Raw genomic sequence first — 26,794 nt, 5'->3', positions numbered from 1 at the left:
CGGGTGTTGTATGGAAGTGTTGAATCACTGTATTGTACACCTGAAACTCGTATTACACTATCTGTTAACTAACTGGAATTTAAATAAAAACTTCAAAAAAAATGAAAGGCCCCATTACACAATTTCTGCCACTTGGGGGACTCCTCTATTCAAAAAAGAGATTGGCTTTTATCTAGAGGTCTTCCTAGTTTCCATTGTTGGGGATAAGCGCTGGGTAAATTCTGTATCTTCACATTCTCACAGAATTCAGCTGTGATCCTTTTGATGTAGGAGAAATATGTAAGGACAGAAAATAGGCAAGGAAATTATACTATTTCCTCTCAATAATACACAAGCCAACATAATGTTTAATTCTTTCTATAAATTTAGTTTCATAAGATAAAGGAAAGGCCAATTCTTTCGAATAATAAGTAAAAGATGAAAAGAATGCCAGGTCAACTATACATTTTTGGAGCTCTGACTCAGATCAAGGTGACTGAGTCAATGAAAATATTATGATCGGGGCTTTTGTTATTTATATGCCAAAAGAAATCTAAATCATGGATAGTATATTCATGTTCCAGCATCTTTCCTCATAATTCCTTGACCTGCTCCACTTTGGCAGCACATTTGCCAAAATTGGACCAAGACAGAGAAAATTAATGTGGCCTCTGCACAGGAAGGCATTCCGATTCCTGTGGCTGTGCTCCCCTCAGCCCATGGCGGTCTGGCTTCTGCCCTCATTGCTCCACTGAAACGCTTCTTGCTAATGTCGCTAATGGCCTCTCTATTGCCAGAGTTAATGGGCCCTTTTATGTCATTATCTCTCTTGACTTCTTGGTGACATTTGACACTGTCAGCCACTTAACTTTTTCTTAAAAATTTTTTTTTCCTTTCAGCTTCTATGACATCATTTTCTCCTGTCCTTTTCCCCACTTCCTCCTAGGCATTGTTTTTCAAGCTGCTTTTTCTTGGGATGCTCCTCAAATTTCATAATTGCCCAGTGTTCTCAATCTCGTTTTACATCTCTGCTTTTGGTATTCTGTGCCTTCTTCAGGATGATCCCATGGTTTCCATGATCACATGTGATATCTTTAGGTTAGAATTTTCCACTAAGCTATGAACCTGTCCTGTCTAATAAGGTAGCCGCTAGCCACAGGTGAATTAAAATTCATACTAACTTGAAGTAAAATAAAGGAGTCAGTTCCTCAGTCACACCAGCGACATTTCAGATGCGTATAGCCCCTGTTTGTAATGGCTGCCCTACTGGACAGTGCTGATACAGAACGTTTACATCTTCACAGAAAGTTGTGTGGGAGATGTGGGAGACGGGACCCACGCCACCAGCCCTTGGTAACCTCATACACAGTGTGTCTAAAACAGAGCTTACCTTTTGTCGTATCAGATCTGCTCTGCTCTTGTGCGACTGTGTTGGTGACATCGGTGGTTTCACTCCCCATCACTCAGCTTTCCCTCACTAGGATGGTTTTCTTTCACGTCCTTCTGTGCCCACTGCCTGGAGTTCAGGTTATGCTGCCTAGTCTCTTACCTGGGTATCTGTAACGGACACCTAACTGACCACCTGCCCTCCTTCCTCCACGAATCTGTCGCTGCTCCGTAAGGGATGTGTTCTGAAATGTAATCGATTGTTGTATGGTTTAATTCTTAGGTCAGTTCCTTACTGATTTCAGAGTATTGCTGAGAGTTCTTATGTTGTGATAGAAGACTCTTTCCTGCTCTTTCCTACTGTCCTTCTATTCCCACTTCCATTCCTTCTCACCCTGTACTTTATTTTTTAGTAAAGCTGTTCTTTCCTGCATACCCCATGCTCTTCCTTCTCTGTCTTTGCTCATTTTGGTTCTTCTGCCTGACAGAATTAAACTGAAACTTACAAACGTAGGTGCAGGGGCTTTTACCCTCCAGCTTTAGTTCCTTTTCATTGTATCTCTGAAACTATTACCTTCCATGCATTAGACTACTTACTCACTGGGTACAAGTGCTAGCGGTTTCTCAGCATTTATTCCTGCCACTGTTTCTTTGTTTACTTTGTTTCCTTCACTTGTAATAACATTTTTCCATTTCATTTTTCAAAATCTTGTCCAGTTCCTCAAGACCTATCTTAAATCTTAGCTTCTCAATGAACCTATTTTTGATTCTTTAACTTAGAAGTAATTCCTTTCTTTTCCTGGGACTTAATCTTTTTTTTTTTTTTTAAGATTTTATTTATTTATTTGACAGACAGAAATCACAAGTAGGCAGAGAGGCAGGCAGAGAGAGAGAGGGAAGCAGGCTCCCTGCTGAGCAGAGAGCCCGATGTGGGGCTCGATCTCAGGACCCCGAGATCATGACCTGAGTCAAAGGCAGAGGCTTAACCCACTGAGCCACCCAGGCGCCCCCTGGGACTTAATCTTTGATGGTTTATCATGTTTTCTTGCATTGTAGTTATTCCTATCCTTTCCTTTTTTTATCTTCCTAGAGTTTAAGATGCTTTTGATTGGGAGAAGTTGTTTTGTTATTAGTATCCATCACAGAACTCAAAGTCCTGCTTTCCATAGTGAATTCTTAGAATGTGTTTGAATTATATTGCAATCTGTGCAACAGCTTTTTAAGCTGTAAAAACAGGATTAATCTTTTCACAGTCATATTCGACCATTTGCAAGTGGCACTGTAAGCAGTGACTCTTGTCTTTGACTGCTGGATGCCTTTTGAATCTTTTCTGTTTCTATCCCAATGCAGAGGGCTGTTACTTTTTTAGATCTTTTTTTTCTTTTTTTTTTTTTTTACAGGACAAATTTAAGTACCGTGAAAGTTATTGCCTTAATGTTTTGCTTATTCCAAGGAATATTTACATTTTTTTTCAAGAAAGGGGCGTCCGGACAGGTGTTTATAGTAGCCAGTCTGATTTCCCTAGCATGCAGGTCATTTTGGGCACGCTCTAAGGCTTCCATTGTGCCTTACCTCACCCTTAGTTATGCATCTGCTTTCCAATAGCAAGGACCCAGCAGAGTTTGCTGAGAGTTTACTGTGTTTCTGATGCTGTAACAAGTGAAGAAGCCTGTCGCGGCTCATCTTGCTGTCAGGATCCAGGCATAGTTTCCTGCCCTTGGTGTATGCATAAAAAATGAGGGAAGGAATGCAGGGGTGAAGAAACCTGGGGGAAGGATTTTGAATAGGTATTTGGTGTGTGGAAGAAACCTTATATCTTATTTATTTCTTCTTCCTAGTATTTCGGGGAAAAAAAAAAAACAGTTGTATTAACTGCCATTTACTAACTGCTTATTCTGAGCAAATTATTGAACTTCTTTGTCCCTAGATTTCTTCATTTGTGTAGTGGAATTAATCTAAAGTGGTGATAAGAAAAGTACTTACCTCATAGGCTCTTGAGATGATCAAATTAGACAATACTCATTAGACTCCTAATACAGTGTCTTGCACAGTAAGGTCTCTTGGTAAAGGTTAGTTGTCTTCTCATTATACCATTCTGGAGGTTTTCTTTCCTTTCCTTTTTTACTTTCTCCTATTTTCCTTAAGTTTTCTTCCTGGTTTCTATTAATAAAACATTTAAGAATGTTCGGTATGCTGCAGATATTTTTATGAGACCCTAAGATGGAGAAAACAATACATAAATACTTATTCATTGTTACAAAAGTTGCATTAGAAGGGATTATACCCATTTGACATCATTTTTAGTCCCTACTGCACTTATCAATTTCTTGCTTTCCCCAGAAAGGTGACAGGGTTTTCACTACTAGCACCATCTCAGGGGGCTATGCCGAGTATGCTCTCGCAGCCGATCACACCGTTTACACGCTACCAGGAAAACTGGACTTGAAGCAAGGAGCTGCCATTGGTATTCCCTATTTTACTGCTTATCGAGCCCTGCTCCACAGGTAATGACACACACAGTCGGTCATACGGCCAGTATTGCCTGCCTTCCTACCACGCATCCATGTCTCTCGTATTTGGTTACTATTTAGTTACCATTAAGCATTTATGGACTGGAAACTGTGCTAATTTGGGAGATTATTCTAATCACTGGGGATACAAAGAAGAGCAGAACGCTGTCATTGTCTTTAAGATGCTGACAGTCTAGTTAGAGAGACAGACATGAGAGTAATAATATTGATGTATAATGTGGAAAGTACGGTGGTGTAGATGTGCATAGGGATTTATGGGATCATAAGGGATGTAACAGTGGTGATAAGATAGGGCTTCCTGCCAAGATGTGAGGCTTGGATTATTTTAAAGTCATGGTTCAAAAATCTTGTTATCCAGCCCTAGAAACTAATTGCTGCAATTTAAAAATACCACGTAGGGCCCTTCCTTAGACCCACTGGTCAGTTTCCACGGCTGGGATCTGAGAATTTATATATATATATTTTTAAAGATTTGATCTTTAAGTAATCTCTATACTCAACATGGGGTGTGAACTCACAACCCAAAGATCAAGAGTCATATGCTCCACCAACTGAGCTAGCCAGGCACCCTTCTGAAAATCTGTACTTTAATCAGGGAGTTTTCTTGGGAAAGAACACCTGGTGATGTGGGGGGAGGGTAGGCAGAGGAAATTCTGGACAATGGGAAAAGCCTGCTGTTGGGGGTGAATATCATGATATTTAAGGAGAGCTATAGCAATTTGATTTTGTTGGATAGAATATTTCAAGGCAAAGAGTGGTGTTGCATTAGGTTGGAATATAGTAATCTTTTAATAAATATTAGCTGTCACATGAAATAGGTAGGTTTCAGATTGTAAAAAGCAAGATGATAGAGCTCACACACTGTTCTGTAAGGGATTGGGGTCATGAAATGTTTTATTCAGGAGAATGATACTGTTATATGAGTATTTTATTAAGATTACCTATGAGCTATGTGAAGGATGGATTCAATGACAGGAATGGAGAAAGAGATTGGAGGGTCTTATACGAGTGTCCTTTAGGCAAAATACTTAAGGGCCAGAGGAAGGGCCATGGTAGAAAAGATGTAAGGGAAAGGACAGCTATTAGAGGGTAAAATCAGTTGTGTTTGGTGACTGTTTGCTGTGGAGAATGAGAGAGAAGATGAACTTAAGAGATACTTCTAGCTCTTTAGGTTGGGTAATGTTGAACTATGACAAAGAAAAGAAGGAAAAAGTTTCAGAGGGAAGCTTGGTCCAGTTTTGGAGTTGAAACCAAGATAGGTATTGTGATGGAGAAGATCAGAAACCTGTTGGGTGAAATTATCTGATACCTAGAGACTAAAGATGTCAACATGGGGCTGTCAGCCGGTGGGTGGGAGTTGACAAGATGAAAGTGACTGAAATCCTTCAGGGAGTGAAGAACAGTGGAGTGAGAATAGAAAGTTAGAGAACATCAGCATGTAGGAGTATAGTCAGAGGTAGGGGAAAGAGACCTAAGAGACGAAAGGAAGTGTTTGCCAAGGCCAAGGTTGTCTAGAGGTCATGGTGTCTATAATAAACACCTGTTAAGTTCATGTTCTTTGAAGACAGAAGACTTGGGTTACAGTACTGTCTTCTCCTAGCAGCCATATGACTGTGGTCCAGTTACTTTCCTGTCTCAGCCGTAGTTTACTGGTTTGAAAAACGTGAATACTAATAACACCTCCTTCCTAGGGGTGTGGTGAGAATTCAGTGAGGTCATACCTGTTAAGCTCAGTACAGATCCCAGTGCAGAGTAAATATTCCTTCAGTGTTGATAGTGTTAGGGGCAATAGTTGATGTCACTACCAAGAAGGAAAGCTAGCTGTCAAATGCAAGAGTGAGGTGTGTTTGGAAAAAAGAGCAGTTGGGCTTAGCAATTCAGAGGTGATTGGTGACTTGAGTCAGGTCACTTTCAGTAGAGTGGTGAGACAGAAGTTTGAGTGGGCTGAGGAGGGAGGTGGAATTGGGTTCCTCAAATGGAGGTAGTTAGGGAGGCGGAAGTAGAAGAGTACTTGGGAATTTGTGGGGATAAAAGTATAGACGGGAGTTGAATATGTCTATAGCTGAGGAAAGATCTAGCAGAGGGAGCAATGGAAGGTTTGGAAGAGGGTGGAGTGGCAGGTGGTGGGATGGAAAGACGTAGAACACGTGGAGAGATTGGCTTCAGACATCAAAAGGACAGCTCTTCTGCTAAACCTAGAAGCGGTGAAGATGGTATAACTATGGAAAAGTTTGTGGGTAGGAAGAGGTGGAGTGTTGAAGGAACTCATAAGAGATTGCCTCACTTTTCATCATGAAATAGGAGGCAAAGTGATCTTTTGACAATCAGGATGGAAGTGACACCAAAATGCATGATCACGTGATTTTATTATTATTTTTTTAAATATAGTACATCACCATTTGGATAGATTATCAAGGAAGTTAGATTTTAACATTAATCCAGGGCTGGAGTATCCGTGGCATAATGCGGTAGCATGAAGGAGGTGAGAGCACGGGAGATGAAGAGAGAGGAGTTGGGTTGAACTACCATGAGGTCCTGGCTGGCTGATGCAGGAAACAGGACCAGGAGGAACTAGTGGGCAGAAATTGAGCAATCAGGAGACAGCAATCTCTGGGAAGTTGAAGAAAAGATGTTGAAAGAATATAGGCTTACAGAATTAGGAGATTACTATCGTAGCACTAGTTGTTAGAGTCTGATATATTTCTTCAATAGAGTGGTTGAGGCTGGTTACCAGGTTCTACCTTGGGAGAGAATTCAGGGGAGAATTCAGGAATTGTGATTTAAGGTTTTCTTCCCAGAGAATGTTGAAATCTGTTAGATTAGGGCTGATTTTGGGGTGGAAGAGAAAGCCTACATGCCAGGTGCTAATCTTCAGTGACTGGGAGGGAGCATGGAACAGCAGCATGGAAGGCCAGGCCAAAGCTCATGCCCCTGCTGTGATCCCCTGGGGGAGATGACTATATTTGTCAGGATTCTCCAGAGGAGCAGAACAACAGAACATGTACGTACAGATTACATACATATATACAGAGAGAGAGAGAGAGATTGATTTGTGGAAACTTGGTGAATTTAAAGTCTGATAGGGTAAACTGGCAGGCTGGAGACTCAGGAAAGAGCTGCAGTTCAAGTTCAAAGGCAATCTACCAGCAGAAGCCCTTCCTGCTCCAGAAGTCAGTTTTTGTTATCTTAAGGCCTTCAACTGATTGGATGAGGCCCTACAGAGACATTCAGAATCATGTTTAACCAAATTCTGGCCCTAGGCCCAGCCAAGTTGACACATAAAATTAACCATCACAATGACTCTGTGCAAGGGTAGAAGGATTCTAGCAGTGGGATTTGGGAGAGGGTTAGCTTGCTTTTTCACCACCCTCCCCAGGTCCAATGGTTTAGGAGGATGTACTCTTAGTGTTTGAGGGGTTGTTTGTTAGATTCTTAAAGGAGCCGTTATTGGGAAAAGTATTTCATATCCCACAGTATGGTATTGGTAATCCTACTCCCTTACATTTATATTTTACTTTTTAAAATGTCAAAGTGTTTTGGTAATAGTTATCTTAGTTTATCATTTCAGACTCACTGCCCTCGGTCCCCTTATTTCTAAACAAGGGAACTGTAAGAAGTTTCATTTACTGCTCATAATTGCCGTTTGTCAGCTGTTGGTACACAGCCTTGAGCATGACTCGGGGTCATTGTGTTCTTAGTCCCAGACTGAATAGAATGTCTGTCCAGTGTGGCCACCCCCTATTTTTCTAGGAAGTAAGAGATTCTCCCTGAGAATCAGATCTGGATCACAGAACAGCTGCTGGATTGGGACATTAGCACTTGTCCATCCAGAGTAATAAAGCATCCCCTAACTGTCTTGCTGCGTGGGCCTTATTTTTTTGGTATAATGAACCGGAAGTGGAAAGAGTATGTCATTTCACTGAAGGATCTAGACATTTTTTGGTGTGACAGGATTGATCATATTTCTTACTGTTGTACCACTGCAGATTCAGCATTGCTCTCTGAAACCTGGGCTTAGAGGCTGTGCGACCTGACCTGATGTTCAAAGGCATGGAGAAGAAAAAGTGGTTTCTTAAATCATCTAACTTCTGTATTTCCTTGGGCATTACCCTGGGTCACAGTATCAAGACTGTGCTTATCATAATCCTCTTTTGAGACACTTTCTGTGGGAATGAATGAGAGACTCCAGGTCCTCTAGGTTTAGCTCTTTCACTTCACGTAACTCCAAAGACTGTAGCCTCCCAGAGGGAAGGTAGCACCCGATGTGCTACCAGCATCCAGCACTGTGCCTGGAACATAATAGGTTCCCATTAAATGTTTGTTGAATGAACAAATGAATTTCATGTTTTCCTTTGTCTGTGACTGAAGAACCCTCATTTGATACTGTGAAGATTGGAGAATATTTTGGGCTGTAGAACAGAATGACTTTCTTGTTTGGGGAAGTGTTAGCTGAACTGAGGGTAGAATTTCCTTAAGAATGACAAACACCTGAGCTTCATTATCTTCAAAGTGAGGTGATGAACCCTTGTCTTGTTTTGCAGTGCCCGTGTGAAAGCTGGAGAAAGTGTTCTGGTTCATGGGGCTAGTGGAGGAGTAAGTATTTGTTTATTTTTAAGTTTATGTTTAAAGGAGCTTATGTGTGTAGGTTTCACATTATATTTCTTTTCAGTCATTTTTAAAAGCCAAGTTAATAAATATAGTCAGTATTTGTAGTCAATAAAGAGATTCCTCTCTGTAGTAAAGCTTCTTAAAATGCTGTCTTCTGAAGGTGATTCCTTGTCATTAGTTTAGCATTTCTCGGTTAAAACATTCAACAGATCACCCCATTAAAAATGTCTGTGTTAGGTTTTCCACCAGTGTCGGGTGCGGACCAAAATAAACTAGCTTTGTTTTTGCCTTCAAGTAGCATATGTTATAAGAGTATTTATTTAGAATTTTAAATAGTTGTTTAAAGTTAATATTAATTCCATATTCCCTTAGATAAGGAAACTAAGGCTCATTAAAGCTTTACCTCTGTTGCCCCAGACAGCACGGCAAAGCCACACGGTGAATTCTCAGACCCTTCTATCTCCCTTCCACTGGTCGCCTGCTGTGCTTTGATGACATTCATGGAATGCACGCTGTACAGCTTTGTCCTTAACACCACAATTCCTGGCTTAAAATGCTAATGTGGGTGGGGGAGGGGACCGAGAACTTTAAAATAAGTTCTTTAGTGAAATAACCCAACACAGGGCTGTCAGAAGCTTCTTCAAGAAACCAGCTGTCAATCTGCCTCTGAGGAGCTTAGAGGAAAAGTTAGAGCTCTGAGGTTGGAATTTAACAAGAAATCCACATGACCTCTATCCTGCATGTAGAGGCTTTGGAAATTTTAGAGATGAGATTTCACGTTTTTTTAAAAAATACAGGGCCTGGGGTTGGATGGCTCATCTTGAGGAAGCTGGTTAACCCTTTCAGAGCATCGTGTATTCCTCAGAGTAGTTGAAAGGAGTAGCCTGTTAAATGACACATTGTTCCGGGAATAATGAATGGCATCCTGAAAATGTGAAATTGCCTCTAAAGGTGGCCAGGTAGTACAGAGCATTCAGCCTATTGTGTTTCTGTTACTTTAAATAGATGAAGCACAAGGTTCCACACTTAGCCTCCTGTCTACCTCAGATCCGTTCTGAAGGATTTCACAGATCAGAGTATTTACTAAAAAGACTAAGATTGTCTTTTGGGGACTTGAGAAAATATGACAGATATACCTTGTCAAAAATTCCCATTGTTTAGCTTCACCGAAGAGGCTATTTTTGGGTTAAATTAAATTTAACCCAAAATAACTAAAGAATCTGTCATACTTGCATTTATTTAAATTGCTTTGGCTTTTAGAGAAGTAACCTGGTGCTCTATATAAAAGGGAGAGGTTTCATAGGAAGAGGAGAGAAGAATTTAAAGAAAATCTTTTTATTCCCTTTACCCTCATGTAAAAAGCCCAGTCACTTCACCATGGTTTAAAAAAAAAAAAAATTTTTTTTTTAAGGCAAAATCCACGCTGTTCTCTGAGCTGGCTGAGTTTGTTAAATCCTTGGCTAGCAGGGATAGGCTGGCGGCCTGGTGTGAGAAGCGCTTCTGATCCTCCCTGCCCTACCAGAGGGAAATAGTACGGGGTTTTGTCTTGCTTCTGTTTGTACTTTCTGTCCTCATTTAATTCAAATTCCTCTGGGATTATGTTGTGTATTTAAATGGTGTGGCATTGATGAACACAGCTGTTATCCAGATACGTTGGTAGGGAGTGCCCTATTTTAGTGTCAGCAAAGTAAATAGAAGAAAAATAGTTGACACATAATGGTACATAATCTGTTGAAGTACTGTTGCTGGTATAATTGTTGACAAGAAGAGCATAAACAGTACCTTCAGAACAGCTCTTAAATGCCTCTTTAGAGTAGAGCAGAAGGAGACATATTTACATTAAATCTTTAGTTCAGATATAGTTTTATTAGAGGCCTGTGTTTTTTTTTTTTAATTTAAAGTAGCAAAAATTAATAGTGCTAACTCCACACTATATTGTATTTCATGGAATTGGATGTCTCTCTGACTCATGAGACCGTGAGTCCCAGGCGTTTGTTTGTTTGTTTTGGTTAAATCAAACAGATCCCTGCCAAAACCCAACTGAGTTCAGACTCGACACTCCCATATGCCACATAATCTTCACAGTCTATTTCAGGCCTGGGAGTCTGTGATTCTGTTACAGTTTTAATCAGTTTCTATTATCATTTTTCATCTTAATTCTTTTCTGTCGTGCCCAATCTGTAATGGTTTTACCTTCCTCTGAATCACTGGTTATCACTGAGGGGCCGTTTGGCATCATCCCATCTCCCCCTTCAACATTTGGGGCAGTGTCTGGGGACATTTTTGGTTGTCACTGGGTGGAGGGGCTCTGGTGTCTAGTGGATAGAAACCAGACATGCTGCTAAACATCCTTCAAAGCATAGGCTAGCCCCTGCAACACAGAATTGTCCAGCCCCAAATGTCAGTAGTGCTAGGTTTGAGAAGCCCTGCTGTAAATGTGTGTGACACTTATCTGTACCATTCATGTGGCCTGTAACCAAACATAGGTTTCCTAGTCCTGCAATTTAAAAAAAAAAACAACAAAAAATTGCTTTTGTCTATATTCCTTATATGCTTTTATTTCTCCTTTATCCTAAGCACATTTATATAGTGATCTAGTGATTTCATGCAGTCCATGGCTTTAAATACCATCTATAAGTGATGAATCTCAAATTTAAATTTCCAACTCAGGATGCTCCCAAGTCCACATGCATATTCAGCTAATTATTGCATATCCTCAGTTAAGTGAGCAAATACCTCTCAGCATTTGCAAAGTGAATGCATGCTCCTCTGGCCATATCTTGCACTGCCTCCCATGTGCCCTACCCTCAAGCCACATTGACCCTCTTTCTGTCCAGGCTCATTCCCATGTCACCAGATGAGCCAGGACCATTCTGCCTACAACATTCTCCACCAGGCTTTCCAGGTCTTCACACGGCTTGTCCCTCACTTGACTCAGGTCTCATCTCTTCAGAGTTGCCTTTCTTGGTGACCTCACTAGTCTCTCTGCCTATCTCCAATAGGCTAGGTTTTTTTTCATAGCACTTTTTTGTAGCTAAATTTATTTTATTCATTAATTTGTGTGTTTGTTATTTTCCCCCTTTCTCAGAACGTAAGTTTCTTGCATGAAGTAGTGTGTGTAGCATATAGTAAACAATAAATGGTCATCATATGGATGAATGAATTAATTTGCTCGTATACCTATCTCTTCTACTTAAATGATGTCACATTTGTCATTTAGCATTTTATATGTACCGTTAAAGTATGAAGTCAGTGAACAAGTTTTGAATGTCTTTAAACCCCTTACCTTTTGCACAAAGTTGGTACTGAGTAAGCATTTTGATACAGTGGTTAAAAACTCAAGCTCTGCAGACTGAATTGGTCCAGCTCTGTGATTTGGCCATGTTCCCATCTCTGTGACCTGGTCAGGTTACTTATATTTTATGAGCTTTAGTTTTCTCATCTGTGGAATATGGACAATAATAATATCTAGCTCCCAGGCTTATTGTGAGGATAAAATAAAGCAATGGGTAAGGATAAAATAAAGCATTGTGTGGTACCTGACACATTATAAATACTCAGTAAAAGTTAGTTATTGTTCTTCTTCTTTCTTTATACCTTATCATAGACTCGGAATTCTTTAAGGATAGGGGAGGACCTAGAAGAACCTTAAGTTTATTACATATATTTGATAAATATTTGTAGGGATGCCAAGAATCCAAAACTAGGTGTTTATATTTTGTTTTTCAGGTTGGACTAGCAGCATGCCAAATTGCCAGAGCTTACGGCTTAAAGGTTTTGGGCACAGCTGGTACTGAGGAAGGACAAAACATTGTTTTGCAAAATGGAGCCCATGAAGTGTTCAATCACAGAGAACCTAATTATATTGATAAAATTAAGGTAAAATAATTCTACAGTTTTATAAAGGTAGATTTTATTTCTTGGGAGACTTACTTTTTTTTGTGAGCTCTTTTCTAAATAGCCACTCTTAAAGTTGTTTGCTGTTTTTTTAATGCCTATGTGTGTTTCACAGTTTTAGTAAACTAAAAAGCAGAGATGTCTAATTTTCAAACCTTTATTCTCATCTGTCTTGTTTATGTTTATCAAATAAAACCTATGCTTTCCAGAGTCTTATAGCTATCAAAATTGGTACTCTTTAATGCAGTCACATTTAAGTAAAGTCACAGCTTTGTATTTAGAGCCCTGAGGTGTTCTTTTCTTTTTTTAGATTTTTTTATTTTGTTTTGTTTTAATCATTTAAATTCAATTACCATATAGTGTATTATTGGTTTCAGAGGTACAAGTCTGTGATTCATCAGTCTTATATAACACCCAGTGCTCAGTACACACGTGCCCTCCTTAATGTCCATCCTCTACCCCTCACCCTCCAGCAACCCTCAGTTTGTTTCCTATGTTTAGGAGTCTCTTCTGGTTTGTCTCCCTCTCTGTTTCGTCTTGTTTCATTTTTTTCCTTTCTTCCGCTATGATCCTGTGTTTTGTTTCTTAAATTCTACATATGAGTGAGATCATATGATCATTGCCTTTTTCTGACTGACTTATTTCGCTGAGCATAATATCCTCTAGCTCCATCCACATTGTTGCAAATAGCAAGATTGCATTTTTGATGGCTGAGTAATATTCTATATTGTAGATATATACCACATCTTCTTTATCCACTCATCTGTAAATGTATTTATTTATTTATTTATTTTAGAGAGAGAGTGAGTGTGGCAGAGGGAGGCAGAGGGAAGGAGAAGAGGGAGAGGGACAGAGATACTCAAGCAGACTCTATGCTGAGCGTGGAGCTGGGGATGCGGCTCTATCTCATAACTCTGAGATCATGACCTAAGCTGAAACCCAAGAGTCAGACTGCACCACCCAGGTGCTCCCCCCCTTTTTTTATATTTGTAGATACTGTGAAATGATCAGTACAATAAGTTCATTAACATCCAACACCATACATAGTTATAAAAGTTTTTTTCTTCTAAGAACTTTTAAGATCTACTCTTTGCAACTTTTAGATCTGTGATACAGTCTTATTAACTATGGTCACCAGGCTCTACTTTTTTTTTTTTTTAAACTGGAAGTTTCTACCTTTTGACCATATTCACCATTTCACCCACTTCCAATCCCCTGCCTCTGGCAACCACGAGATTTTCCCAACCTAATTTCTGTTGGTATAATTTTTCAGTGGAAGGTGAGGTACCTAGAGATTACAAACTGGCTTTGTGTAGCCTAGGGAAAAAAGTTGATTTTTTAATTGGATGCCAAGGAGGAATGAATAATCATTTCCCTCATCCAGAGCAGGGTGTTAGGCTTTAGTTAGTCGTTGCATATAGTCCATTATTAGAGCAGAACTCAAGCAGATTCTGAAGTTCTCTGTTTGCACTGTAGTAGCAATTTACTAAACACTGATTACTTTGCTAAACCTCAAATTACTTGCTTATGTTGAGACTTAAAATTTTCCAAGTACTGATTACTGTGTAACCTCAGCCATTACAAATGGAGGAAAATACGAGGGAGAGTGTATTTATTAGCACTAAATCATCTTGCCAAAAAACTGAGTAAAGCTACTCCTTTGTGTATGTCTAGGAAACCTAGAATTAATTGAGTATTCACTCCTGATACCATCATCCAAGAGTATTTACAAAGATGAAAAATGGCCAGTTATTTTAAGAATATGTTTTTGTTTTGCAGACATATAACTTTAAGACCCTGAAGTCTTATGGCTTCTTTCTCTTCTACTAGGTCCTTCTGCTTAAGTCTCTCTCATTCTCCAGATCACTCCCTTACCCTTTTACCACACCCTTCACCCCCTCTACCACCAACACTTCTTGAAAAAGCAGTGAGTACTTACTCTTTTTACTTCCTTACCGCCCATCACCTTCCACTGCATTTTGCTTGTCAGAGGTCACTGGTGAGCTCCTAATTAACCATCTGTGGCTTTTGACCTGGCCTCATCCTGTGTGATTTTTTGGGCAGCAGCTGACCCTGACCACATCTCCTGAAAGCTGGTTCTCTTCTTACTTCCCTGACTTCATTTGCAGTCCCCTTCCTCCTCATAATACTTAAATGTTGCTGTTCCTTAGCTTTTCCCCTTGGTCTCGTGTCTTCCATGGTGCGAGACCTTCCCCTGATCAGTCTCCTCTATACCCATGGCTTTGTTTGTGCCCACATCCTGCGGATTTCCAGCACTGTTTCTGGCCTGCATTCCCTTCCTTCATGCCATCAGCCTGCTGGATGTGGCCACTGGTCTCCTCATCTGGGACAGACCCACATTTCATTTTTTATTCCTATCTTTTTTTTTTTTTAAGATTTTATTTATTTGACAGAGAGATACCACAAGTAGGCAGAGAGGCAGGCAGAGAGAGAGAGAGAGAGGAGGAAGCAGGCTCCCTGCCGAGCAGAGAGCCTGATGCAGGACTCAATCCCAGAACCCTGAGATCATGACCTGAGCTGAAGGCAGAGGCTTAACCCACTGAGCCACCCAGGCACCTCTATTCCTATCTTTTAATCACCATTCTCCTTCCAACCTGTCAGGTCGGTCACCTCCGTCTGTCAGTTTCCACTCTGACATGCCTTTCAAATATGTCTCCCTCTTCGTTCTCGTCTCTGCTGTGACTTAGTTCAGTCCTCATCTTCACCAGCTTTGTCTGTTATTTATAAGTGACCTAGTAGCCCCTTCTGTCTTCACAGTTTCCTGAATTATTTGGTTCTCCTTTAAAAAAAAAAAAAAGAAAAAAATCTCTAGAAATAACTAAAATGGAAGCTCCATAAGGGTAGGAATTTTTGTCTTTCTTGTTCCCTGCTGCACCTTCAGTGTCTAAAACAGTGTCTGGCACAAAAATTAATTAATGAACACCTGCCCCCCCAAAGTCTACACCCTTTAACATGGCATTTGATGCATGTTCCCAGCCCATAGCAGTTGACAGTGCCTCTCTACCTCTTCCTCTCCCCCCACCCGCCTTCCGAAACACATGCCCCAGCTCCACTGGGATACTTTCTAATCCTGACTTGGACTCTTAGGCCCTAGCTCTTCTGTTTTCTCTTTATTCTGCCTCAGGTGTAGTATCTGCTGGCTCCTCTTCCTTCCTTTTTGCTTAAGGAACTCCTGTTCATTCCTCAGGGCCTAGGACCTCATCTCTGTGGAACTTCCTCTGATCGTGAAAGGTGACCAGACTTACAGCTTTCTTTTTCTCTATAACCTATCGTTTATTTCCATTGTCGCAGCACTTAGCTCATCCCATCGGCCTTGACTGCAGTATGTTTCCATCTTTCTTCCGAGCTTTGTTTTGAGTTCTCTGTGTCCATCTTTGAATCCCCAGTACTTAACAAAGCCTGGCACTGGTATTCTTTTTTTTTTTTTGTTTAATAAAATAAGTATAAGGTATATATGTATAACTTATTTAAGAGAAGAGCCAGTTTTGGATGTTGCAAACCAACATCTCTGAAAACCCAAAAGAAAAGGAGTAGTATGGCAGGCTGATTGTAAATCACTTGGGACAAAACTAAATGCATACAAAGAAAATACTGCAACACCAGATAGCCAATGATTTCCTTCTTTCGTCTTTTGTTTTTTAACAAAAGTGGAAGCCTTTTTGGGATTTGATATTTGTTGTTTGCTTCTCTGTGAAAATACGTTTTGAGGGGCACCTGGGTGGCTCAATGGGTTAAGCCTCTGCCTTCAGCTCAGGTCGTGATCTCAGGGTCCTAGGATCAAGTCCTGGATCTGGGCTCTCTGCTCAGCAGGGGGCCTGCTTCCCTCTCTCTCTGTCTCTCTCTCTGCCTACTTGTGATCTCTCTCTGTCAAATAAATAAATAAAATCTTTAAAAAAAATACGTTTTGAAAACAGAAAATTTTCAACTGAGGAGAAGTATTTTATAGTCAAGTTGAGTCAAAGCACTTGAAATTTATTTAGTATAAATCTTTATCACTTTAGATGTTGTGACTGGTCCCTTGGAATTACATCAACACTATATAATTAGATCATTTAAAAATTAGTGTTATTCGTCTTAAAAATGTAGCATTTTATGTCTTTTGAAACATATTTCTGTAATATATGTGACTGTGATAACTTTTACAGTTTTTTTTTACTTGTTCTCTCTTATCTTACTCAGCATTCTTATTTATTACATAGAAATCTGTTGGTGAAAAAGGAATTGATGTGATCATTGAAATGTTAGCTAATGTAAATCTTAGTAATGATTTGAGTCTTCTGTCATATGGAGGACGAGTAATAGTAAGTATTTTGTTTTTTTTACCACTTTGAGGCTTTACCATATAATTCAGTACTATTTTTCAGTGATCCTTAACTATAGACAAGTTGTTTTTCTTACTAGGTTGTTGGCAGCAGAGGTCCTATTGAAATAAACCCACGGGACACCATGGCAAAGGAATCTAGTATAATTGGAGTTGCTCTGTATTCATCAACTAAGGTAGGAAAAGAAGTGACTCTGATTTTGATAACTTAAACATTGATACAGTTTGCCTACTCAAGCAGACTGACAGTTCCAGTAGATGTTGAACTTAGTTATCTGACTGGGTGGGTATGTTAAGGATTAGTCACTACAAGATAACTGGGGTGGGGGTGGGGGGAGATGTAATTTATTTTCCAAGGCAAGACACTTTTGAGAGAGAAAGGAGATACTGTTAGTAATTACTTCAGGACAATAGGGTTTTTGTAAACTGACACTGCCTCAGGCAAATTGTACTTACGGTTAGTCTGTAGAAAACTTTTTCTGTAGTTCTGGACAAATGACAAAAGCCACATATTTGTAAGGAACTGTTTATGTTCTGACTCTTAGAATTTGAAAATTTTTAATCCTTCTGAAAATTAAGTCATGTGTTCTTCTACAAAAAGACCTTTTTCTTTCATGTAGGAGGAGTTTAGGCAATTTGCAGCAGCCCTTCAAGCTGGAATGGAAATTGGTTGGTTGAAACCTGTAATAGGTTCTCAGTATTTGCTGGAGAAGGTGGCCCAGGCTCACAAAAATATCATCCATAACAGTGGAACTAGTGGGAAAATGATTCTTCTCTTAGAATGACTAATTCTTTCATGTCTTCCTAATGTAGTTAGAGGGTTCCTGCCCCAGTTTTACTCACACTACCTTTGCTCTAATCAGCATTTGTTGGAATCAGTGAGTTTCTCATGTTAAAAAACAAGATTTATCTTTAGAGATGTGGTCATCGGAGTACAATTTATTTTACAGCTCACAATATTCTTTACGCCTCCCGCCTGCCTTGAATCAAGAAGTCATTATAGTAGGAAGTAGAATGTCAGTAGTCATTTGGCATTGGGTACATTACAAAAATGCCTGGTACTTGGTCATTAATTCCACACCTTTGACAAAAGCAAGTTAATTCAAAATGAGGCTGTGTGGTTTCCAAGCCTACTTGTTCTTATGAAGGTTCTTTAGTATCTGGTTAGCTCAGAACTGTATCATACTCTGAAGATTTTCTGGACTAAATAAGACCCCTTTTCTAAACTTCTCTCATCTGGATCTGCAAGTCTCTTGCAAGGGCAAGATAATGTCTAGAGAAATTTGTTTTTTAACAAATAGTTTTCCAGTATTTCCCCAAATATTAGCACATCCACTGTGTTGATGGTTGATTGCTCATTATCCATATATTCTGGGAAGAGGACAGCCTTACTTTTGGTGTAGTAAGATAGGTAGGTACGTAGTCTCCTGACAGATACTTCTTGATTGATTTGATTTTCAAACTAGATTTAGAATTATCTGTGTAATGGGAGTCATATGTTTTTGTTTAAATTAGTAAACAAGTCTGACACATGAAGAGTGATCTGCTTTTGTCTTCATTACATGGTGACCTGCAGTAAATTCTGTAGAAAAAATAAAACCTGTGTTTATCTATTTGGTCTTGATATAGTACTTGTCTTACATCTCTTTTACATAATTCCTAATGGTTAATTTCTAACAGTGTTCTGTGCTGGAAGTCCTTATCGAAACTAAAAAAGGAATGATTTCTTAGAAATCTTGACATCAATGTCATGTGCAAGGAAATGAAGTTTGTTAATTTTGTTCTTGCTTTCTCCGTATGCGCGTGGCCTCCTGTATGCATACAAACACACGCACATACACACATATATGTATAAAGAGATTTATGGAATTTTCTCATAGTTATGGGGGCTGATAAGCCTAAATCCCTAGGGTGGGCTAGCAGGATTTCTAATTTGCAGTATTCTTTCTCTGGGAAACCTCAGTTTTCATTCTGAAGGCTTTCAACCCATTGAGTGAAGCCCACCTGCGTTATTGAGCATAATCTACCTAAAATCATCTGGTGACTCTTTGTAAACCCCTAAACGAAACATGGTAATATTATGTTGATACATAAAACCAATCATCACAAGAAGGTGACACAGAGACACAGATGAGGGGCACTTAGTGTAGGTTGGGATTTCTAATTACATGTTTAATATTTTTGATGTATTTGTTAGCTGCCTCCATCCAGAGTAGCTTTGGCCCTGGAAGTACAAAATAACATGCAAGCTTCTGAAGACAGAAAAAGGTGGGGGGGGTGGTAACATTTTATAATGTCCTTAGCTTAGCTTTCCTGAGGCAAGGGGCTATGTGTGCCAAGGGGCTTCCATAATGCACAGTGTAAAGAGCATTTTTTCTGTGCAGGATAACATTCAAGAATAACCAAACCTGTCGGGTCACTTTGACCTGGCTCTGCCTGCCTCCTCACCTACATCTCGCAGACGGGAAAACACGTCAGCTCAAACCTTCATTATTTTTCCAACACTGCCATTTTTTAGCGTAGTGATTTTTTTAAAAAAATACATCATTTGAAAATTGTCATAGGATGATTTTACTAATCCATAGGAAAACATGAGCTATTTAGGAAGAGCGCATATTTGGGGAATTTCCCACATCCAAGAAAAGAGCCCAAAAATGTTAGGAATTATAAAAAAGGATCTGGATTCACTGTGGTCTAGAGTCAGGCTGCCAGGTATTGGTGGGACAGCCCATGTATTCTCTTTAATGGTGAGTCTAAATCTCAAACCCACTGTGGGATACAAATGCTTGTCAAACATGTTAAACATGCCAGAGGTTGGCAGTCCCTGGTTATCCTTTCCCAGCTTCATGCAGAAATACCCACAAAGATTGTGACAGTACTACCAGCTAAAGAGGAAATCCTGTGCCAAAATCCAGTGGGGATTTGTATTAACTCCAGTGCCCATCATTTGATTCATTGATCAGATTAGCTGGAGAGAAGTTAAGAAGAAGCCCCAACTCAGTCACTAACTCAGGGCACAGAAGCTACACCATCTAGAAAATCAAGTCCCCGTTGCTAGCAGTGCTAGCCAGAATTGAATACTGCCCACCCGTGCAGTATTCCTCAGCCCCTTTCTTTCACCTGCATGATGGAAACTACAGATTTCCATTTTTGGTACAACTGCAGATTCAGGAGTGAGGGGCACTTTGCACCCCTGGATATACAGTCACCGCAAAGAAGTCTTAAAAATGGATGGAAGGTGGAGGATCCCTAGATTGTAGCAAATACTGAGAGTGCATAACACTTGTTCAAATAATATTTGGCTGTGGCAGTTAGCTTAGTGATTAAGCCTGTGAACAGGGAGGAGGCCCACGGACCTGTGGAAACAGGGTTGTTAAAACCATGGGTTATGGAGGCAGAAGACCTGGCTCTCCTACTGATCAGTCACAGAGTCCTGGGCAAATTGCTTCATCATCCAGAATTTCTGTTTCCTCACACATAACATGGGAGTGATATCTATTACAGCATTTGTAGGAAGTAAGCAAGTTAAAGTCTGTGAGGTACTTAGTGCTCTGGTGTGTACAAAGGAGTGTTTAAATAATTACTTTCATTTTTATCAGCCATGAAGAAGGAATAAATTGAGTTAAAGAAAAGGAATGAAAAGGGAGCATCCTGAAATATGAAAAAAAAAAAAAAAAGGAAATTCCAAAAGCAAATTCCCATAGGAGGACAAATCTGCATAACTGACACTACTGAAAACTTTATAGGTCATATGGGTAAATTTGATCACTCAAAAAATTTGGTCACTCAAAAAAAAAAAAAGAAAAGAAAAGATGAGAAAAAATTAAGGTATGGCAAACAAAAGAAAGAAAAAGGAAAATACAATTTTTGAATTCTGTGTGGGCTACCCCAAAGAACACAGAAAAATGAAAGAAGCAATAATTAAAGAAAACTTTCCTGAACTAATGCAAAGAGCTACGTTTATTTACTGACAGTTTTTATTAGATCTATGCAAAATTAATGAAAACTACTGGTAATAAGAGATAGCCTTTAAAATTTTTAAAAGTCACCCATACAGATATTGAAAGGGAGCATACAGAGGAATCATATTTGCCGTTATATTATTCAAGACCTGGAGAAAGCAAGAGAACAAATGGAAAGACTACTAATGAGTTCAGAAAGGTAGCCAATTGCATAATAAATATACAAAGATTAATATAAACCTGTTAATCAGTTAGAAAATATAATGGAAAATGGTCTATTCATAATAGAAGTACTACTATTACCAATTTAAAAAACAGTGAAATATAAGTGACCAAATTTACAAAAAACATACAGGACCCTTAAAAAGAGAACTGTAAAACTCCTGGGGAACATAACATAAGATAACAAAATATAACATAACAAAAGATTTCTTGGTTGGATTCATGTATAGATTTTTCCCTCATACTCTGAAAATTCAAAGTTATTCATACCAAAATTTCAATAGGACTTTTTAGAAACTTGAAAAATGTTTCTAAAGCTTTTCTTTGGGGAGGTGGGGATGGGCAAGTAGCCAGACAATTCAGCAGGGGAGGGAAAAAAAAAGTTTGGAACGAGTCTCAACAGACATGAAATTTTTTCCCCTAAGTTGGAGTTACTAAAATACTGGTCCAAGATCAGTGGAACAAAGGAGAGTCTAAAAATGTTTCTCACTTTTGGGGGTGACAAATACAGCTTTTTTTTTCTTTTAAGATTTTTTTTTTTTATTTATTTGTCAGACAGAGATCACAAGTTAGACAGGGAGGCAGGCAGAAAGAGAGAGAGGGAAGGAGGCTCCCTGCTGAGCAGAGGGCCCGATGCGGGACTCAATTCCAAGACCCTGGGATCATGACCTGGGCGGAAGGCAGAGGCCTAACCCACTGAGCCACCTAGGCACCCACAAATACAGCTTTTAAGTGGAGAAAAAAGTTACTTATTAAGAGACCTGGCTTCCCATTTGGGAAAAAAATAATAAGCTAGAATCTTACTTCACATGTAATCTCAATAGACTTTGAGATGGTTCAAAATTTTAAATATAAATAAAATTATATAAAACAAAAACATGGTAGAACATTTTTTTTATAATCTTGAGAGGTGAACAGCCCCTTACATCATTAATCAGAAGCCCAAACTATCAAAGAAAGAGGAAAATAGAAAAAATAAACAAAGATCTGTAGTAACAGATAAAGATTACTAATCTAAAAAAAGAAAAAAAAAAAGAATTCTTCAAATTAATTAGCAATTGATGAACACCCCACAGGAGACATGGAAATGAGTGGAAAATCAATGCAAGAATAGATGCATACAGCTGGCAAACTTAGGGAAAGTGTTGTTCACCCTCATTAGTAATACAAGTAATGGGCACTTATGGACTATTGATGGAAGTATACAGTTGTTTCTCTTCTGGGGAGCAGATAGAAGGTGTATTAAGTTTAAAATGTGGATCTCCTTTGACCCATTAATTCCACTACAAGCATTTGTCCTAATGAGATGGACATGTCTGTAGAGGCATATGTCAAGATTGCTTTCACTGAGCCTAGCTAATCATAGTAAAATATTGGAAACAACCCAGATTTTCATCAATTAAGTGATTAAAAGCTGATGTATTTGTACAGCACAGTATGATGTAGCTATTAGAATATCATGTAGATATATAGCTACTAACATGGGAAGATGTTCAGGGCACAGTATTAAAAATACTAAGTTTAAAAAGCAGATACAAAATATGTATAATTATAGTTCTATTTCATTGTGTTTACCTGTGCATTTCAAGAGATGCCTGTTAAATACTCAGAAGGGCTTGATTTAGTAGTAGAATTACAAAGATTTCCCCCTGGCACTTTTTTCAACATTTTCAAATATTTTTTAGCAGAAGTTACTTCTAGGACATCAGCAAAATTTTATTTTAAAGAAATGCTTCCTTAGGGCGCCTGGGTGGCTCAGTGGGTTAAAGCCTCTGCCTTCGGCTCAGGTCATGATCCCAGGGTCCTGGGATCGATCCCCGCATCGGGCTCTCTGCTCGGCGGGGAGCCTGCTTTCTCCTCTCTCTCTCTCTCTGCCTGCCTCTCCACCTACTTGTGATCTCTGTCTGTCAAATAAATAAATAAAATCTTAAAAAAAAAAAAAAGAAATGCTTCCTTAAATAGTAAATATTAGGAACTAAAGAATTTAATATCACAAATCAAAATAAATGACTAAGTTTCAGAGCACATATATATGTGTGTGTGTATATATATAGAATCTTCTGCAATTATATGCCTGCATATTCAGAATTCATTTTTATCTGGGTTGATAATTTATGGTTTATTCTTATGACATGCTCTGTAAAAAATAATGTCAGTGTATGTGTTAAATTTATACTAAATATATCATAACTATTTACTTTATTCTTGTTTTTGAAATAATAAATTGTCCTTAGAAAATGCTTCATTTTGTTTTAAAAAGATATTCAGATGATGAGAACTATCTGATCTTGGGAGAATTCTGTGTGTACATTTCTAGCAATGAACTCCCAGATTTAACTTATGGTTAATAAAAAAACCAAGATGAACTTGGGCTTATCAGTTTGTCTTGGATGTTTATTTTGATTGCAGCATCACATTTGAAATCCAACTGTAAGCATCACTTGTAATCAAAGCACTGTTAGTAGGTGTGACAAATGCATTTTAACAAAACTGCACCCATGTATTATTCGGTGAAATATTATTTTGCTTAGGAATTAACACTGTAATTCTGTTTCACAGTTTATCCATGTAATTTGGGTTTTTACATGTCTTGCAGTTTCTTTTATCCTAAAGTAGGTTTGAGTTTATTAGCTGGTTTCACATAGTCTTGTTTATAGACCTATCAATCACTGTAGCTTCTAAGTGCTTCTCAGATTATGTTCCTTTTTTATGTCCATCAAACTACATTTCCACATAAATGAAATCTCTTGAGTTGCTAGAATTCTTTGCCTCTATCTTCAGCCTGCTGGCTAACTAAATGAGGAGCACTGTTTTCCAGTGTTGTTCCACTCAGTGGTAGGCAATTTATCTGGAATTCTTATTTCACAATGAAGAAAACACTAAGCTATTTATACTTCAAATTTATTTGTATCCTTTTTGTCTTCATCTCCTCTTTCATTGGAAGTGATGACCATCCTGCTTATTAAGCATTAACTTCTCTATCTTTCCTCTGGATCGCTTTGCTTTGGCCTCTTCATGAACTTTCCTCTAAAAATTATTCCCTGAATCCCGCAGCTTCATCATCTCCCTACACATAGAAACACCTTAAATTGTTTTCTAACCTGACTTCTAGAACAACATCCCCCTGATACCCCTTTTCCCTTCTCAGTTTCCTATGTAAACATGTCTTCTTCCACTCACCTGTTAAATGTTGACATGCTTTACTTTGGGATTTTTTTTTTCTCCGTACATTACTCTTGACTGAAATCAGAGCCCAGGCATCACTATCTCCTTTGTACACTCAAGCCTGTATCTCCAGCCTGTTCTAAGGCCCACATACAGACTGTCTACTAGACAGTGCTTGGATGTTCCACAAACTTCTCAGAATCAGTATGCCCAGAATTGAATTCTTCCCTAGCTCAGTGAAAGACAACAGCTTGTACCTGGCTACCCAAGTCCAGGAGGCATTTTTGATTTCTTCCCTCTCCCTTATCCCCACTACTGCATCCTGTCGGCCATTGGCCATTGACTTGAGTGGCGTCCAGTCTTTGTACCTACAGAACCTGACTCAGTGTCAGTGCTTGGGTCTCAGCCCTTATTGCTTCCTGCCTGGCTCTCCTTCATGGCACTCTCACTGGCTACCCGCCCTTTCTTCTTGCCCTACTTTGAATCCACTGGCCACATAGTACCAGAGTGATCTTTGTGAAATGTCTGATTAAAACCCCTTAATGTGTGGGATTACGTGGAGGACAGAATTGGTTGTAGCTATTCCAGCTGACAGAGGAACTAGCTGGAGGTGGGTGGGGTGAGCCTTTCCCACCAGGTCGGGGGCATATCTGCCAAGAGTAGGGGGCTTACAGCTAAGCCTTTAGGGCCTTGCCAGTCTCAAAGACGTGAAGGCAGTATTTAGAATTTCAGGCCCCACTAAATGTGATAACCTCCCAGAGAAAAATCCTCCTTGACCACCCTTAATCAGAGTTTAGTCCCCTGCCTCTCTGCCCCTAGAATAAATCTGAACATTTGCCACCCTGCCTAGGGTATTAAATTCTTTGTTAAAAGAAGATGGGTACACACACACATACACACACACACCACGCAAACATAGAAACAAAAAAAACACAACTAACACTATTGCAATTTACTGTTTATTTGCCTGCTTTCCTGACTGGAGTGGTCTGTATTTCTTGAGTGAAGGAACTCGGTCTTCATTTCCTAAACCCATCTCTATGCCGCACTGATGGAAGGAACTTAGCAAACATTTATTGAATAAGTTAATAAATATTTATTATGCACTGATTTGTAGAATGTACCTTAACTTCTGCATGAAAATGTATTTAGAATACATTTTTTAAAATTTTTTAAAGATTTTATTTATTTATTTATTTATTTATTTATTTTATTTGACAGAGATCACAAGTAGGCAAAGAGGCAGGCAGAGAGAGGGGGGGAAGCAGGTTCCCCGCCAAGCAGGGAGCCCGACGCAGGGCTCGATCCCAGGACACTGGGATCATGACCTGAGCCGAAGGCAGAGGCTTTAACCCACTGACACACCCAGGTGCCCCTAGAATACATTTTTAAAGTAAAAATTCCAAACACTGTGGTTTTACCAAGGAATGGGGGATTTGCAACCTAGCTCTGTGCCTGTTTTTGCTGGAGGCCTCTCAGAGGCTGCCCGGGGGATGGGGATGTGCAGAAGAAAAGCATCAGCCACAGGACCAGGAAAGAGCCATAGTCTAGGTAGCTCTGGGTCCCCCAGAAATACTTGGGGAAGAGTTTTCAGGAAGCTGGATACCTTAGGCCAGACATTGGACTCACTGAAATAGTAGAATTTGTGTTATCACTATTACTGTGACCTCATTTGCTTTACTCCTGGCCCCCCAAATGGTGAGGACTGGGGAAATTTAAATTAACATGCCTTTCTAACATCATCAAGAGAGTGAAGAAATCAGCTTCGGAGCAGAGGTGGTTTAAAGTCCTTTTTTAAAAATATGGATCCTACCTGCTCTTTGACTACATTCAGCCCTTCCACTCATTTGACCCCTCGTTGCTCCTCAGTCCGTTAGCCTGAACCAGCCTGAACCAGCCTGAACCAGCCCTCACGTTGCACCAGGCCATCCCTGGAATATGGTCAACTAGTGGGAACCACCATCGTTGTACAGAACCACTCAGCGAAACCTAACCCAACATCAAACCTGGAATCAACCTCCAGTTCCCAACCTTATGGGATCATTTCACTTCATCTGCCCAAGCTCTAGCCAGCCAAATACAGCATGTACTGCCGAGCCTTCTCCTCTCATTTGCCCTTCAAACCCAGAACTTTCTGTGTGTACCCCTTCATGCCATTTATGCCCCATTTATTACCCTTTCTCCAAATACACTCAGAAATTAAGCATTTGATTAATTACAAGACGATCTTTATATATCCCCATGTGAAGTATTTGGAAGATGAACAAGGTACTTTACCCTCTGGAAGGTAGGTCGCATGTGGGAGCGGCTGTGAATCAGGTGTCACTCAAACCACTAATGAAAGCAAATGGCTATAAACCACATGTGGGAAGAAATGGGAAATGGCTGAAGCTTAGAATGGTAAGCAGTTGCTAATCAGGAAGAGTGAATATTTTCATCTTGTGATTGAACTTCTTTGCTTAAGTAGAATTTAAGCTTCTTGAGGTGAGGAACTAAAACCCAACACAGTGCTGTAGAGGACAGGCATTCACGTATTTGAGAAGTGAAGGATTATAATGGTGGGTTAGGTTTTCCTGCCTGTAAACTTTGCTATATCAAGTTCTATTTATAGCGCCATTTATATTTAGATGAATATATATTTTTAAACTTTTTCATTTTTTCCATAAAGACAACTTTTTTTTTTTTTTACATAACTATTTTTG

General features: G+C 39.4%; 1 protein-coding gene across 2 annotated transcripts in view; it reads left to right on the top strand.

Moving 5' to 3' along the window:
* Positions 1-26,006, top strand: part of LOC111143179 (crystallin zeta) — a 32,998-nt gene extending 6,992 nt beyond the window's left edge. Inside the window, exons 4-9 of one of the 2 annotated variants that reach the window (XM_022496698.1) lie at positions 3,706-3,869; positions 8,438-8,489; positions 12,234-12,383; positions 16,622-16,723; positions 16,824-16,919; positions 25,962-26,006. In XM_022496698.1, the coding sequence (XP_022352406.1) occupies positions 3,706-3,869; positions 8,438-8,489; positions 12,234-12,383; positions 16,622-16,723; positions 16,824-16,919; positions 25,962-25,994 (597 nt within the window). In that variant the 3' untranslated portion in view covers positions 25,995-26,006. Of the gene's footprint in view, positions 1-3,705; positions 3,870-8,437; positions 8,490-12,233; positions 12,384-16,621; positions 16,724-16,823; positions 16,920-17,363; positions 18,021-25,961 lie in introns of those variants that run through there. The other variant, XM_022496697.1, reaches the window with a different exon arrangement.
* Positions 26,007-26,794: the final 788 nt, after the last annotated feature.

This window comes from Enhydra lutris, unplaced genomic scaffold (genome assembly GCF_002288905.1).
Source record: "Enhydra lutris kenyoni isolate GAN:26980312 unplaced genomic scaffold, ASM228890v2 scaffoldscaffold9, whole genome shotgun sequence".
NCBI lineage: Eukaryota > Metazoa > Chordata > Mammalia > Carnivora > Mustelidae > Enhydra > Enhydra lutris.
This window is presented reverse-complemented; position numbering and strand designations above follow the sequence as displayed.